Below are 16,321 nucleotides of genomic sequence, written 5' to 3' on the forward strand. Positions count from 1 at the left end.
TCCTGATTAGGAGTCTCTGGTTTATGAAGGATCTGTGGACAACCTGGGAGTAATGCCTGTCAGCTCCAGAACCAGCATTCAGGGCGATGCTGGTTCATTCACAAAACAGAACACGTAGTTTTTTCCTCTAAGCAATCCTCCATTTAACGGTGGGGGAGCAGAAAGAATAAAATGAAGCCAACCCCAAACTGCTTTTTAGTTCAGCAGTGCATAAACAAGAAAGGAACTGCTAACAATAGATCTCTTCCCAGCTCACACCGCCACCACTCACCTTCGGAAATCTGGTATTTGACAGTTTGAAAAATTCACCATTTATTTGTCAATTACTCAGGACCAAATTACTGCCCTGTGTTCAGGTAAGGAGAACTGAAACAACGGAGACGCTCCTGATGCAGGGAGCCACTCGGGACAGCAGGATCTGAAACCGTCCGGCCAGAAGCAGCCACAGATCTCAGCCAAACTTCATGAGGAAAAACCAACTGCTTTTGTCAAAATGAACAGAATCCACGTTTCCATCTTTTTCTCTTTTGTTTTATGATTTGCGTGTCAGACAAATTAATATTAATAATAATAATAATTAAATATTCCGTGTGACGTTTCATTGCTTAACGCTTCACTGCAGTAAAACAAGACAACTGCTGGAATTACAGGAAAATAAATTTGTAATTTCTTCCTCATTTAGCCATTTTTGAAGCTTGTGTATAGAAAAGTCATTAGTGTATGTCCTCTATCGATGTTCCAAGCCTTTCAAGGAATAACTGATGTTTTTTCTATACTCCTCCATGCGGCCAGTTAAATTAGACACATTATTTCTGCGCTGTTAGAGAACACTGATCAATAGACACTTGGAAAGCCCTCTAAAACTAAGTGGAAACACTTCCTCAGTGTCAAAGGGTTCTGGTTTGGGTTTGTACATCGCAAACATTGTTAAGTTTAACAGAGTAGCAAGCGTGCATCTGAGGCGTTTTAATAACAGCATCAGCAGCACGGGAAGTGAGTTTCCTCGCAGAGCCGTACGGCACTCGCTGTGTGTTTGCCACCATCAGTGCCGCAGCCCGCAGGCGCCGGGTGGCTGTGAGCTGCCCCTGGAGCATCACTGCCACCTGCACCAACTGCCCCCTGCAGCGCCTGTGCGTTCAGCCCAGCTCAACTCCAAGAGCCGTGCATTTCATTCACCTCGTCTTTACCCCTGGAAGATGGGCTGCTTTCTGACTTTTCACATCGGCAACAATAATTTAAGACGATGGCAGTATAAAGCAGTAAGGAGCTTTTTCTCCTACCCGCTTGTTTTTAATCGCAAAAGCTAAGGCGCGTTTCCAAGCGTTTCTGAAGTGTGAAACTGGGAAGCTTTGCATTGAAACCAAATCGCCGCAGGAAGGGAGTGGGCAGGCACACAGACCGCTTTCTTTTCAGAGATGAGTACGGCATTATAAGGCTATTCCAAACATTAATAAACCCATTAGTTTATATCAGTAGATAGCATTCATAGTATTTTTCTCGAGAGTCACGCTGATCTTATTTAAGAATTTAGTCAACGGCTCAAGCAAACGCATTAGCGAGTTCCTTAAATAGCATTTTATAATTCCCTGTGTCATTGTTTTCGCATTTTCCGACCTCGCCTCCTTTCCTGCCGCTCGGGGCCGCTCCCAGCCCAGCACCCGCCCCGCAGACGCCGCTCGCCCTCCTCGGCAGAGCCGGACCGCAACGGTGGCCGCACCGCCGTCCGTGCCCGCCGCGCACACGGCAACGCGCCCTCGTGCCGAGCCCGTTAACGCTCCGTTCATCCGGCAACGGCGACAAACCTAACGACCGCGTCCCCGAAGGAACGCTCTGCAGGACTCGGCCAGCTCACAGTAAGGCAGGTCTTGCGCTCTCGCCCTCACAGCCGCCCGAAGCGCGGCACTTCGCCGCGGCTCTGCCCGGCCCCGCCCGCAGCCCCGGCGCCCACGGACGGGCGGATGACGGCGGGTACAGCCGGGGCTCCGCCCGCCCCCACGGAGGTCTCGGCCGCCGCCGGCCCCGGGCTCGGCCGCAACTCCGCCCGCCCCGCGGCGGCCTCGGCTGGAGCGGAGCTGCTCAGAGCCGGGCGCGGAGCCCCCCGGCACGGCCGCCGCGTCCACAGGAACGGAAAACGCTCAGCACTACCAGGACATCCCCAGCAGCCGCGCTTGCCTCACAAGTCCTCGCCGTTCGCATTCAACAAAACGGTGCGTCAGACGACTATATTCACTCGTGGAGACGCTAGATTGAAGAGAATAAATCCCGCACAATACGAAGTACAACAAAAGGAAAGAAACGGACACAAACAGAACTGCAAACAGCGGGCAGCAACACCACGCTGCGCCTCAGCAGTAGCTCCGAGCTGCCAACAGCGCAGGCAGCTATTGAAAGACATTGAAAGGAATGCAGGTGCAGAGATGAACTATTTTTCGTGTATGCCCTATGCCAATCAACAGCCCCTTCTGTAACTGCTCACACAAATGACTCCGAGAAAACACAACAGGTAAACGTGCAGCAAGGCAGAAACAAACCAACACAGCACTCCCGCACCAAGCAGAGCCGCTCTGCCGGCTCCCTGCCGACCCTGAATAGCTGCACAGAACCGCAGGAGCAGAGTGCATCGCAGGGCTCCTTCAGAGCACGAGGGCAGTAAGGGGCCACAGAAAGTCTGACCACGGCTTTTTAGATCCCACATCGCCCATGCTGTTCCCCTGGCACAGCCCCCAAACACTCCTGCTTCCCTGCAGGACAGTGAGGACGAGCACTGCTGATGCAGGACAGGAATTCCCATCCCACCCTGCCACAGCCTGCATGCCCAAACAAAACTGGCAGGAGCAAGCCACGGCAGAGCACTGCTGGGTGATGGAGGTCCCTCCACCCCGGCAGGGCCGAGGCCCCAGTGGATTGCAGCACATAGCCGCTCAGTGCCACGCAGGCACTCCTGAGGAGCTTCAGCTTCCACTGAGTCCCGCAGAGTCGGGCACAGGGCCGGGCACTGTGCCCACAGCTGCTCCATGCCGGGAGCCCCCTGCAGAACCGGAAGGAAGCAGCAGCAGCAGCAGCAGCAGCAAGCACAGCCTGGCAGCAAGAGCCAAAGAACTGCAGCACGTCCTGCCTGCATGGCAGACACTGTTCTTAAAAATCAGTTTCTTTATCCCCTCCTTCTCAACTGCAGTCCATAGTTTTTCAATTATTGTTTTATTAATTCCTCAAAGATAATCAATTTCCCCTCGTGCTCAGATACTGCAGCCCATAAGTATTGCAACATTTTTTTAGATGCATGGATTTCTACACTAAGTGTGTCATTTGAAGACAATTGCAGTCCCACATTCTTTAAAACACATACAGGCTGTCGCACGACTGCCATACCAATACCAAGCATAAAATCCTCAGGACACAGAAAATGGATTTCCATGTAAACTACGCAGTCACAGCTAAATAACAGCATGAATGGTTCTGCATATAAAACGCTACCACGTAACCCGCTTTCTCAGCACCAGCACGTGTGCAAACAGCAGACATTGACCCAAAGTGGCATCATTCAGTTTCTGATCTATGAATTTTTCCTTTGTTTGCCATTATTCCACCCCTTTCAAGTGCACAGAAGCATCAGAAAACACGAAGAAAAGGAACTGTGACATTCCTCACAGGAACTCCGTAGGCATCTTACAGCTTAGCTGCAAGAAAATAAAGCAATTTTAAAAGCGCAGGAGAAACATCACGCAAGGAGGGAAGCAATGGCACGGAGGAGCGCTGCCGGCCCCACCGCCCTCGGGAGGCCGGGCGCCGTGCCCAGCGGCTGCTGCACGAGGTGCCACCCCACGGCACGGCGGCAGCGCACAGCGCCAGTCAGCAGCGGCAGGATTAACTTCTATGCGCACCAATTCACAAACCCTTTTTAATTGGGAAAAGAAAAAAAAAAAGCTAATGAAACGGTGAAAGTTTGCGATGCGGGGTCAGAAACCGCCCAGCGCCGCACTTCACCACCGGCCCTCACAAAGCCGCCAGGCCGCAGCGCCCCGCGGCACAGCGGGAACTGAGCGCTCCCACATCGCCCCCGCGCGGCCGCGCCGGGCACTGCAGCACTCCGCGCCCCGCCGGCCTACGGCTGCATTCTGCATCTCACTTCTACCGCGCACGGCTCACCGCAGGCAGCTCCGCGCACACAGCTTCAGCAGCTGCACAGCCGCCCGCCCGGCTCCTCCCGCAGCACCACCTCCCCTTACAGCCCCACTCCCGTGCCTCTCCCTGCACGCACGGCAACTACGCCTGTCGCCGTGCTGCTGTCCTCCCCCTCACCGCACTGTGGAAGCGCTGCCAGACAAGCAGTACCCTGCTGAAATAGTGAAACCTTGTAAAAGCAAATAAGCCCAGGCCTTCTGAAGAACCAGATGGCAAGCCTCGGTGCCATGAAAGGAGCACCTGGCTCCCCTTAAAGCACTGAGATGAGCGAGGAGCACAGCTGAGTGCCACAAACCACGAGGCTGCGACTGCACAGCACGGGACGTGCAAACAGATTACGGTGCTATTGGTTAAGATTAGGAATGAACTCCCACTTCTTTAGCCTGGCATACTTTTCCAGAAATACCACTATGAAAGGCAAACTCAAAAATCAAGTTAAATTCAAAGGAATGGAGAAAAGAAAAGGAAATGAGAAGAGGCTCACGTAAGCAACAGGAATATTCAAACTGTGACTGCAATCAAAGGTAACCATAGGCTGAAAGCATTCTCTAAAACCTCCTGTTTGGCAGAAGTGCCACAGAACAGCACAGCAGCGCCAGGACTCCCCGCTCCCCCCACAGCCCTGAAAGCTGCGTTCTTCTCGACAGACACTGCAGAGGACCCTGTGTGCTCGGTGTTCACAACGTGCTCTCAAGGCAAAGCGCTGCACTTCAAACGCTGCCTCTTAAAAACTCAGCCTGCCCAAAGCTCCCTCAGCAGCAAGACGCGAGTTAACAAAGCAAACCAGACCTGCAGCACCACCTCCTGGAGAAAATCTGCATTTTTGCAAACGCAAAGTTCCTCAAAAATTGTTAATGGAAAAACGGTCTGAGAACTAATGAGGCATGTGAATTCCCCCTATATTCGATTCAATTATGTCTCTCTTCCTAAATCATCTTTTTTTATTTAACAAAACTCTAAACTGCCACATCTAATAAGCTCAGAAGAATCAGCGTACCCTATTCATTTCTGGGAACACGCCGATATTTTCTAAGACCCATTAATAACTATGACAGGATTTATGTACCAGATAAATTCAATTCAATTTCCTTTTTCAATTAATGGCCAATTATTCGAACTCAGCTCAACCAAAAATATTACTCAAGTATCATTAATCTAACAAAAATTAACTTTACTATTCTCTTGGTAATGAGGTGACACTATTCTTTTAGTAATGAGGTGATACAATTTTAAGATAAAATTATGCATTTTAATAAAATGTTGTCTGCCTTAATTTTCAGAACCACTGCTTGCCAGTAGAGCTGAGTTGCACTAAATCAGGTTACTATCATTATGGTGGAGGATTTCAGCAGAGCTCCCTCTTTAGATGCCACCTGAGGAACCCAATGCTTCATTTTAGCCGAAGTTAGAAGTAATTTTATATTAGAAAAAACGATTAGTACATGGAGTCAAGTACAACCAGACAGAAATATTCACAGCCATATTCTGGGCATTATGTGTAAATAGGTGTATGTACAAACTTACATAGGCCAGGGGAAAGTGTCCATTTTTTTTAAATAAGACTATAAAGTACCAGGGCTTGAAACGAAAGGATTACAAGAAGCTGCAAACTGCACTATCAAGTTGTTTGGGGACTTGAATGTCTCTGGCTGATATACGAGGCAGTTTTGTCCACGCTGGTTTGCGTTCAGACTTCAGTCACAGCAGGAATGGCACCAGAGCTGCCTACATGGTTAATTGGGAGCTTCTGGGAAACGATCCTTACCCGCGCAGAAGCTGTCACCCATATCTCATTCGTAACTGTTGGGAGCTCTTAGCTCTGCCTCTGTCATGTTCCCAGTGCCGAGATGCATTAGCTCTAATGCAGCAGCTTTCTGCCAGATCAATCTTCAGGTCACATTACAGTTTTATAAAACCACACACTGCTGAAGCACGGTGTGACAGACTGGTTTGCACACACGTGCTGCCCGCTCTCTACAGCCAGTCTGCTCGGCGTGGCCCCAAAGCTCAGGTGCAGCCCCCCGCCAGCATCACCCTGCACGTCCCTGGGTGCTCTTTCTGTTTTGGTGTGCACTAAGCAACTTCTGAGAAGAAATTCCCAGCAGCTTCAACCCATCACCATGGGAAACCCAACCCAACCAAGCAGCCCTGCTCTCCCCATCATGACACCCCTACCCCCAGTCTGTTTTACGCCGCACTCAGTGTACAGGACCGCAGATGACAAATGCCTGCCACCAGGTTGTTTCTGCATCTGGAACAAACCTTTCGGATCCCTACAACACACTAAGTTATTAGTCTCTAAAACCAAATCACTCTGCAAGAGACACTTGGATATCACAGTCTATTTTTATGTCACAGAACTCCTGTAAAAAACACACACACCCTGCTTCCCCTCACTGCAACAGAGGCTGTTTGTCGAAGGAACAGACCGTGGAAAAACATTTTCTCACCGTCAGTCCCAGTGCAGCCAAGCTATGCAACTGTGAGCAGCAAAACCAGATGGAGCTTTGCAGGAGCCAAGCCAAGGAAAGCCTCACAGAAGAAACACTGCCAAAACTGCTAGAAAAAGGGAATACTAGAGCCATGGGGTAAAGGTTAGCCAAACTGCAGCAACTTGGGCTTCTCCCCTTCTAAAGAAAACAGCATCATACAACAATGTATGCAATGAGTGTTTATATTTCAGAGAGAGAGGTAATAATATAATTACAAAGCTAGCATATGCTGCCAATTCCATGCCGAAGAAGGGATGGAAAAAAAAGCCCACAGAAGTTAAGGACTTTTGCAATCAAAGAGAACTAATGAGGAAGCAGGGACATGCAAAACACAGTGAGCCAAGTCACATGGAGATAAGACTGAAACTTTACCCTAAATGGACACAGCGCAACGGTGAAATCCCCATTCATAGTCATCCAGACCATACATTCCACACACAGAACTGCAGGCAGCTCACACACTGCAGTTCAGTGTGTGAAAATCATCTCTGAATTTCTGATTTAGATCACATGTTCTGATCTATGTATGAAAACGTGAACATCAAGTGCCACAAGACGACTAAAGGTCTTGAAGTCTAAAGGTTACGAGGGTCAGCACCAAGGTGCATCCCCATCCTTTCTTCTATAGGCTTCCTGGCTTTGACTCCAAGCCATCGCTACTGGAAAACCAGTAAGGAAAGCATAAAATACTGCTCTGCCATGAAGTATTATTATACAATACAAACAAATCCTCTCTGATTCCTTCTTCTCTTCCTTCTTCCACATTGAACTGATTCAATTCTAAAAGGTTTTTTAAAGATTACAAAGAATGATTTAGAAAAAAATAAGCCAGAAATATCTTCCTAGGGGTTCACCTTTATCATTTCAATATGCTTTTGAAAATTTCTGCTTAAGAACTAGAATTCAAAACACTCATACTGCTTCACTACGTCTGTAAAGAGGCAAAAAATCACCAAATAAATTATACACCACCCCTACTAGTTACACTTGCAAGAACTGCTTTCCTTCTTGAGCTACAGCACACAAGAGCTGGGCCAGCTGCCTTCCAGAGCTGCTCCCTTCCAGGCAGGGCGCCCCACTCCCCACTGCAGACATCGTACCACCATGCAGCTGTTCATTACTTCCCTGTACTTCAGATATTTGTAGGTTATCAGCCGTGATTCTACATTTACTACTGTGCAAATAAGAGATCCTCAATCTGCAAAGATCTGAGGGCTCCTATGAGAAATACTCTTCCCCCTGTGATCTTCTCCATTTGAGACTGACTGAACCATTTCCCTCAGCACTGCTGTACTGACAGGCGTAGCATTATCAACAAACAGCATGCATTGCTCCACGAGTTCTGTTTTGTATCTTTAACAGATTTAGTAATCAGTTCAACTGACAGAGATTTCATCAAATAGACTAACCAAGCAAATTTGTTTGTTATTTTCAGTACAAATAATGGCACAGTCTTTATTTTTTCCTCCCTTATTGACAATTTTTGACCAAGTTTTTTTTCCAGCACGGGCCAGCTGCAGTCAATACACCGTGAGAGGAAAAAGATACGCAAGGGAACGCTTGTGACAGGAAAGGGGGAGTTACAGAAGTGGATGGGAAATCCACAAAGAAGCACAGCGCCTGGAAAAAGCTGCCAATGTGTGAAAAAAAGAAACAGCATTATTTCTTAAATTCAGAGCTTTGTAAAACACAGAGCTCTTCATAGAACCAGCAGCACACGTGCTGTCCAGACTGCTGTCAAACACTTTAAGAAACTTTTTATCCACCACAGAGGCATCAAAACAAGCATACCTAAGTGATGTACAGTAACTTCAATACCATGAAGAACCATGACTGTCTTTTAAGAGAAAGCTATAGGTGCTTCACTACAGGGCACAATGATCTTCTGTACAGTGCTTCCCTCGCTCAGGACACTGATGATCACCCCCTTCCTCACAACCCTGGGACAGCTGAGGTTGGAAGGAACCCCAGAAGGCCAGGGGGCCCAACTCCACGATGAGCGACCGCGGTTTCACAGGGCTTTGCTGGCACAGCTCTGAGCTCTGAACAACCACAGCACAATTCTGCCCTATTGCTCTGCATCCACCAGGGCTTCCTGCACAAAGTCTTAATGCTCCTGACACATCTGCCCCTCTAAGATTCAGTAAAGCCAGTAGTGCTGGCTTTCCTCCTCTCTGATAAAGAAGAGAAAAAAAATCTCAACATTCCTCCTCCAGTTTCAGCTTCCCTGGGCTCTCAGCCACAGTCACTCAAAAATGAATAAATACAAAACTTCCCAGGCCCTATTCACCTAAGCCACATGCTGCTGTGCTGGGATTTGTCTGCATATGGGGGACACTGGCTCGACCGAGCTCTGGGCCCATGCTGCTGCTTTTGTCCCCTACCCTTCTGTCACTTGCTTTGGCTCCGGATGTAGAAGCTGAGCCCCTGCAAACATTGGCTGAAAACGTTCAGGGGAAAAGGAAGCTGTTGTCCTGGATAGAAGGAAGACAGAGGACTGAAGGACTACTAAACCACTACAGGACTGTTCATTCTTGTACAGTCTGGCAGTAATTACCTACATAGAACAGTAGGTCTACCCACATGCTGGACAGTCCTGGCAATGACCTTACGATCGCCTGCTCTTTATAAAAGAAGTGACAAACATCATTCATGTACCAGTGGAAACTCATGCTACAATTCTTCTTGCAAACCCCCGCCCAGGACAGTCTGCCAACAAGCACTAAGGATTCTTAACAGAAATTTTGACTGCAGGCAGCCCCACTGCCCAGCTGGTCAGACCTGGCACCACTCCAGGCTGTCAGGTGGTCAAACAGCTTCTTAAATAGAAAGTAATTCTCATTTAACAAGAAGATTGTTAGAGAAAAAAAGAATCACTTTAAATGAAAGGCTTTGGGAATTCTAGTATTTGACTTTTCAGTGGATGCACTTTTGTGAAACCAGCATTTGTATATTTTACAAACTAATGTGTTAGCACAGAACAACTTCGTAAAGATGTAATCCTCATCACGTTAGAAACAGCTCACATACACCAGCCAGAAGAACCCGAACAGTTTAACAGAAATTAACCACCTGTTGAACTTATTTAATAAAGAAATTTACCGTAAAATGCTCCTGTGATTTATAGTTCTCATCCAGGTAAACTCGAGCCCTGTTGTAGTCTTTCATCGCATCACTTGATAATAACTCTCTAAAAGATAAAGAAAAGATGGAAAATGAGGGGACATGCAAACATTCCACATTAACTCAGCATCATTCTCTGCACTGAAATGTCATCATTAACCAGAAGAGGACCACGAAGATGATCCGAGGGCTGCAGCACTTCCCTACAAGGCTGGGCTGACACAGCTGGGATTCTTCAGTCTGCAGAAGAGAAAGCAGCAGGGAGACCTTCTAGCAGCCTTCCAGTGCCTGAAGGGAGTTCTTACAAGGACAGGTAGTGACAGGACAAGGGGAAGTGGCTTTCAACTGGAAGAGGGTCGATTTAGACCAGAGGTTAGAAGAAATTCTTCACTGTGAGGCTGGTGATGCACTGGAACAGGTTGCCCAGTGAGGCTGCGGATGCCTCCTCCCTGGAAGCATTCAAGGCCAGGTTGGATGGGGCTGTGAGCAACCCGGGCTACGGGAGGTGTCCCTGCCTGCAGGGCTCCTAGAGGAACCACTGGCTTTTACCTCATTTTGGAACAAGTTTCAGGGAAGGTTTCCTGTGGCAGGGCCATCTACCTACAGGCTGTGGAGCTGAGAACATCAGCATCACTTTCAACATAACTCTCAATGCTTCTTAGTGCCTACTGGATACAGCTGTGAAGGACTTATGACTTTGAACGTCTGAACATTAGGTATAATTGGGTGATTAATGCCAAAGGCCCCACAGCCTCAACTTCCCTGAACTCTATTATCTGCAGACTGAAAGCAGCCTGTTGACTTTCTGCCTAGAACAACATCGTAGCAGTACTTTCTAGTTACTTACTTAACAAACTTGTCCACATGAGACATGGAAGCCTCATAGTTTTTTCCTCCAAATTCTTGACAGTGTAAAGCCATGAAGTGGGGCTTGTGTGCATGAACAACCTGAAACAAACAAAAAACCAAATAAGTATAAAGTTGTATCCAGAGCTACTAACATACAGCATGTACACAATAGATGATGTAAAAGCAGACACTGCATTTCTGAAAATAGAACCATCAGCCAGAGAAGGACCTGAAAGAACAGCAATAAGAGGAGCATCGCTTGTTAGCGTGTGAAAAAGTTTGGTAACACACACTAATAATCTCAAATGCTGTAAGACAGTAATTTTGTTCTTGAACTGTGAATTTGTTACCAAGCACTTGAAGCAAATGCATAACCTCTTCCAGCTCACCTCGAAAAGGACTCAGCAGCACTAGCAGGGTCAGAGCATCTCTTGGCCTGGGATTTGGAAGAATTCCAACACCTGATTTTATTTTATGCTACAGCATCTCAAACTCCCTCAGGATGACATGCTGACTAGGAATCTCATTTGATATTTTGACTTAAGGAACATCTCATCCCCAAAATTACTTAAACATCATTATATGTGCACTGTATACACACTTATCTAATCCAGGAGACACAAACACCCGTTGTGCTATTTTAAATGTTAATCTTACATAGTGAAAACATCTTAAGGATTAAACAGCCAGCACTGTTTAGACATAATCAGACCAAAAGAAGTACAAAGTATGTTCCTTCACTGCACATCAAGTCAAATATGCAGCATTCATACATTCACTGCTGCTTTACACACTGTCATTTTGTCTTTAAGCATTTTGTCAGCATAAACTATATCCAGCATTGCAAAAGCCATGTCTAAAACACCTCTGTGTTGGCACTGAGACTCTACAACTTACATTTAACATTTTATTATCTTCAGAAGTAACGGATACTAGCTAAAAACAATCCAGTTTTGAAGAGGATAACAGCAGGAAGCATTTGCATGTGTGCTGGTGCAAGAAGTGTGCAGACACAGAACTGAAGTAACAGTCACTGGGCACGGTGTGGATGGGCTGGGGTGGGACTCGGAGATCTTAGAGCCTTTTCCAACCTTAATGATCCTGTGATTCACTTGGACACGAACAGGAATTAATGACCTAACCAGGACATGCAGTAATCTTGCCATAAGGATTCAGGTCCAACTAGAGTGGGACACAGCAAAAAAGTTAACTGAAAAAAAAAAAAAAAAAAAAGCAGACAACAGACAAAACAGCTAAAAATACCAGAGCCAATGAAGTTTGGCCCAACTTGATACATGCACGCACTTTTCCTTTGTGCATTTGATATAACTATGAAAGCTTACATTAATAACAGCTGCCTTTACAGGTTTATCAGTAATTAGAAGAGAAGGCTCCAGCCCTTTGCCCAGCACCAAATCCCGTGCTGAGCAGCGCACACTGTTACGAAGCGCCCGTGAACATGCTCCTTGGTACGGCTGCCAATACTCGAAGTTTTCATTGCCAGAAACCTAAACACTGTCTCACTTTTCAGCCAGACCCAACCGGCAACACCAGAGCCGCAGGAACCAACGCTGGAAGCAAACCTGCCCGCAGCCAAAGGGAGCAGCAGCCCGGGGAGGCGGCGGGCGGCAGACGCAGCGCCAACCCGCAGCAGGGCTGCGCTCACGCAGCAAACGCGGCGCGCTCCTACGGCCGCCCTTCCGCCTCGCGGGCAGCGCAGCACCGACCCGAGCAGCGCCAGCCGCACGGCAGGCGGCGCGCTGCAGCCCGGCGGCGCGGGGCTCGTTTCAGCCCGCGCGCTCCCCGCAAACACGGACACTTCTGCTCCGCCAATCGTCTCGCAAGGCTGTGTCCGATTTACGATCATTACAAAAAAAGCACAGCGTCCTGCAGAAAAACACACATCTCATATGCATCAGAAGGCAGGACATCAAAACGCATGAGAGCAGGAGCAAGATGCATTAGGGAGCACCTGCCAGCTGCCACACTGTCCAACGTCCAAACAGTAATCAAGCGTCTTCATGAAGTTTGGTTGTTGGTTGATTTTCTTTATCGTCTTGGAGACATATTAACCAAACTCAACTTGTGGCGCTGGGCTCTATGACAGAGCTCATTTGTGGTCCCTAAACAATACAAAGTCCCAGCGCTCTATGTGCTTTATTGCTCCAAATCAGTTTTGGCTTCCAACTACAGATCTTATCTATTCTGATAGCTCTCTGAAATCACCATAATTAGAAAACAATTGTAACTGTTCAATGTTGTAAAGCAGACACACGCAATTCTGTTTCAAAGCAATTCATCTACCGAACACTTGTTTCAAATAACAAAAAAAAAAAGAAGCATCAACACACGACATTATTCTTTTACAATCATACAAGAGTTAGGATCTCTTCTCACACAGCGAATATAACTAAGAAATTTCTAACTCCAAACTAAAATGAATAGTTTCAGAGAATGTAGGCACCAGCTGCCCCATCACATGCATTAAGGATGAGCAACAGGGAGCCCTGAACATGGGATCCTGCAAAGAAAACACTGGAGAAATACTTCGCTGTGCTACAGCAACAGCAGAAAATATTGAAGCCTAGCAATTCCTGGAATCTGAATTGAGATGTATGTAGGACAGAGATTTCGGTGTATACTCAAATCTCTCAGCCTGAAATCACAGCAGGCGTAACAACAAACGACTGCGCACCACTTTTTGAAATGTGGAAATTGCCATAGCAGTGAGAGGCTTCAGCAGCATTCCTTGGAGGTTAAAGCACAGAAACACACCTGACTACTAGTTACATCATTCACATAACAAATACCTTCAAACTATGAGCAAATTGGTTCTGCTTCATTACCCATTACTAGTTTTCAACTGCGATAAAAGAACAGTACATAATAATGAATAATGGATGTTTCAGAGTTTTAAGTCCGCATTTGCCAAAGGTTAAGGATCAGATATTAGTTGACAAATACTGAATGTGCATCTATAACAGAACAGTATTTTTTAAAGCTAGGCATTACTCTTGATTACCAGATGCACAAAACACAACCACACAACATCCCAGGCCGGAGGGAACCCACGAGGACCAGGCGCCAGCCCCGTGCCGCACGGCAGCACCCACCGCCAGCCCTACAGCTGAGCAGCGCCTGTGCTCCGCGGCTCAGAGCCGTGCCCACCGCCCTCTGGGGCACAGCCCACCCCTAATCCCAGCTCCCTTGAGCCCTGCTGATGTCTGCAGAGCTCGGAGCCCTGCCTCCACTCTCCTTGAGAGGAAGGAGCTGAAGGGCCACCACAAGGCCCCACCTCAGCCTCCTCTGAACCAAACAAACCAAGGGACCTCAGTTGCTCCTCGCACCTCTCGATCTCTTGCCATCTTTGCTGTCCATCTCTAACAGTTTCACATCCTGCCTCTGTCGTGGTGCACAAGGTGCTCAAAGGTTCTTCTGTGTGAGGTCTGGCAGCACCTGCTCTGTCTCTCCTGCTGAGAAGCTGAGCATGGCACAAAGGAGCTGAGGGGAGCGGTGCGGGGCACAGTGCTGCCAGGGCCCCCTCCTGCAGCGGGACAGCTGGGTCCGGGCAGGCTGGGGACAGTAGAATCATTGAATAGAAGGTTGGAAAGGGTCTACAAGATCGAGTCCAACTGTCCTCCCATCACCATTGCTACCACAAGCACTAAACCAGATCTTGTAGCTCCTCATCCAGATGCCTCTTGAACACTGCAGGGACGGCAACTCCACCACCTCCCTGGGCAGCCATTGCAGCGCCTGACCACTGAGAGAAAAAGTTCTTCCTTATGTCTAATCTAAACCTCCTCTGGTACAACTTGCAGCCATTACCCCGTGTGCTGCTCGTTGCCTGGGAGAAGAGGCCAAACCCTTCCTCTCCACAGCCTCGCTTGAGGAGGTTGCAGAGTGCAGTGAGGTCTCCCCTGAGCCTCCTCCACACTGAACAATCCCAGCTCCCTCAGCTGCTCCTCATAAGGTTTGTGCTTCAGACCCCTCACCAGTTTCGCTGCCCTTCTCTGCACACGCTCCAGAACCTCAACATCTTTCCTGTAGCAAGGAGCCCAAAACTGAACACAGCACTCGAGGTGCGGCCTCACCAGTGCTGAGTACAGGGGGATGATCACCTCCCTGCTCCTGCTGGCCACACTATTTCTAATACAGGCCATCTTGGCCACACTGCTGGCTTGTATTCAGCCGAGCATCAACCAACACCCCCAGGTCCTTTTCCTCTTCATAGTCATTCGGCCACTCAGCCCCAAGTCTATAGCGCTGTATGGGGTTACCATGGCCAAACTGCAAGACCTGACACCTGGCCTTGGTGAACCTCATCCCATTCACCTCATTTGTACTTCTGTGCTCCTTATCTGCCATGGGAGGTAATGCCTGGCCTGACTCAGCACAGAGGAAGACTGTCTGTTGCTACCAGTTGGAGCTGAGCTCTGAGCAAAGCTCCCTGCGTGAAGGAGCTACTGCTGCACAAGCACAGTGCGCATCAGAAGGCGCATGGCTGAACATGACCTGGTGTATTATTATACCGCAGTGCAGCCACAACAGAAAAAAGTCACTACCTAGCAATTACTAGGTAATTTTTAATGCCACTTAAGAGTATGCTGAAACTACTTGCAGTAGTTAGTTACTCCACACACACACACAGCAGGAAACTCAAAAAGCCTGTGTGGAGTGCAGCAACTGGACAGATTCAATAGGATACAAAAAGGTGTTTTCACCAGAGGTGTAATGATGTAAGGACTGGCACGACATAAAGGTGCTATAAGAAGAGGGGAAAAGATTACTTACCCATATGAGAAGATCCCAGGCTTGCAGGGGAAAACTCCAGGAAGGGATCTCCAGAAAGAGCTCCTTCCCCAGCAGCAGTCAGCCCTTAAATGAGGTCTAAGAGAGGTGCAGCCAGGCTCCACCCCTTCTGGTCACACAGCTGAATTGCCTTAGCTGTGCTCTCAGGGCTGACCTGGTCCTTTCCCAGGTGCTCAATCAGTGCTTCAGGCCATGACTCAACAATTCCCATATAAGGAATTATTTACATTTAACAATACTTCGGTGCCATTCTTAAGTAACTCTTGAAGGTCTTTTACTTATTTTACATAATATGCAGCATATTACCACCAGCAGGTGAGCAGCTTTATGCCTTTCTCCTGCTCCTCAAGAAACGCACAGACAGCTCCTCACGCCATGGCCCACAGGTGGAAGCGCTCGGCCCCACGACACCCTGCACACCTGTCCCACACCACAGCCTGTTCCTACAGCTGCCTCTGCTCCCCTGAGGCCCTGCAGCCAGCTCCCAGCCTGGCACTGTACCTCCAAGGTCCTTAAAGTTGGGGCCCAAAGCAGGGAGGCATGGATCCCTACCCTGAGGCCTGCAAGCTGCACAGCTTCACAAAGAAATGGGTGCTAGCAGCACATACATACACTCAGTTTATCAGATCAAAAGCTATTATTCCGGGTCTCATTTGAGGTTTGTTTTTTGTTTTTTTTTCCTGGGTGCTTCCTTCAAATCTCAGAGTAAGGCATCTATAGAGAAATTTTCATCATTAAGAGACTGATTTGATTTTGTTCCATACAAAGTCTCTGCAACAGAAACCAGTAAAAAGGGCTGGGTAAGGGAAACACACGTTTCTAAATGCTGGCTGTGCTCATGCAATAGAAGCTCCGACGCTCCC

The 16,321-nt window shown here is 48.0% G+C and overlaps 1 protein-coding gene across 2 annotated transcripts in view; it reads right to left on the reverse strand.

Moving 5' to 3' along the window:
- The window catches only part of INPP5A (inositol polyphosphate-5-phosphatase A), a 210,240-nt gene that overhangs the window by 135,826 nt on the left and 58,093 nt on the right, over window positions 1-16,321 (reverse strand). The window contains exons 1-3 of one of the 2 annotated variants that reach the window (XM_052677065.1): window positions 15,441-15,525; window positions 10,645-10,745; window positions 9,777-9,864 (exon numbers count right to left, since the gene is read on the reverse strand). In XM_052677065.1, the coding sequence (XP_052533025.1) occupies window positions 9,777-9,864; window positions 10,645-10,718 (162 nt within the window). In that variant the 5' untranslated portion in view covers window positions 10,719-10,745; window positions 15,441-15,525. Of the gene's footprint in view, window positions 1-9,776; window positions 9,865-10,644; window positions 10,746-15,440; window positions 15,526-16,321 lie in introns of those variants that run through there. The other variant, XM_052677064.1, reaches the window with a different exon arrangement.

The sequence above is a fragment of the Tympanuchus pallidicinctus genome, unplaced genomic scaffold (assembly GCF_026119805.1).
Source record: "Tympanuchus pallidicinctus isolate F22 unplaced genomic scaffold, pur_lepc_1.0 scaffold16, whole genome shotgun sequence".
Classification (NCBI taxonomy): Eukaryota; Metazoa; Chordata; class Aves; order Galliformes; family Phasianidae; genus Tympanuchus; species Tympanuchus pallidicinctus.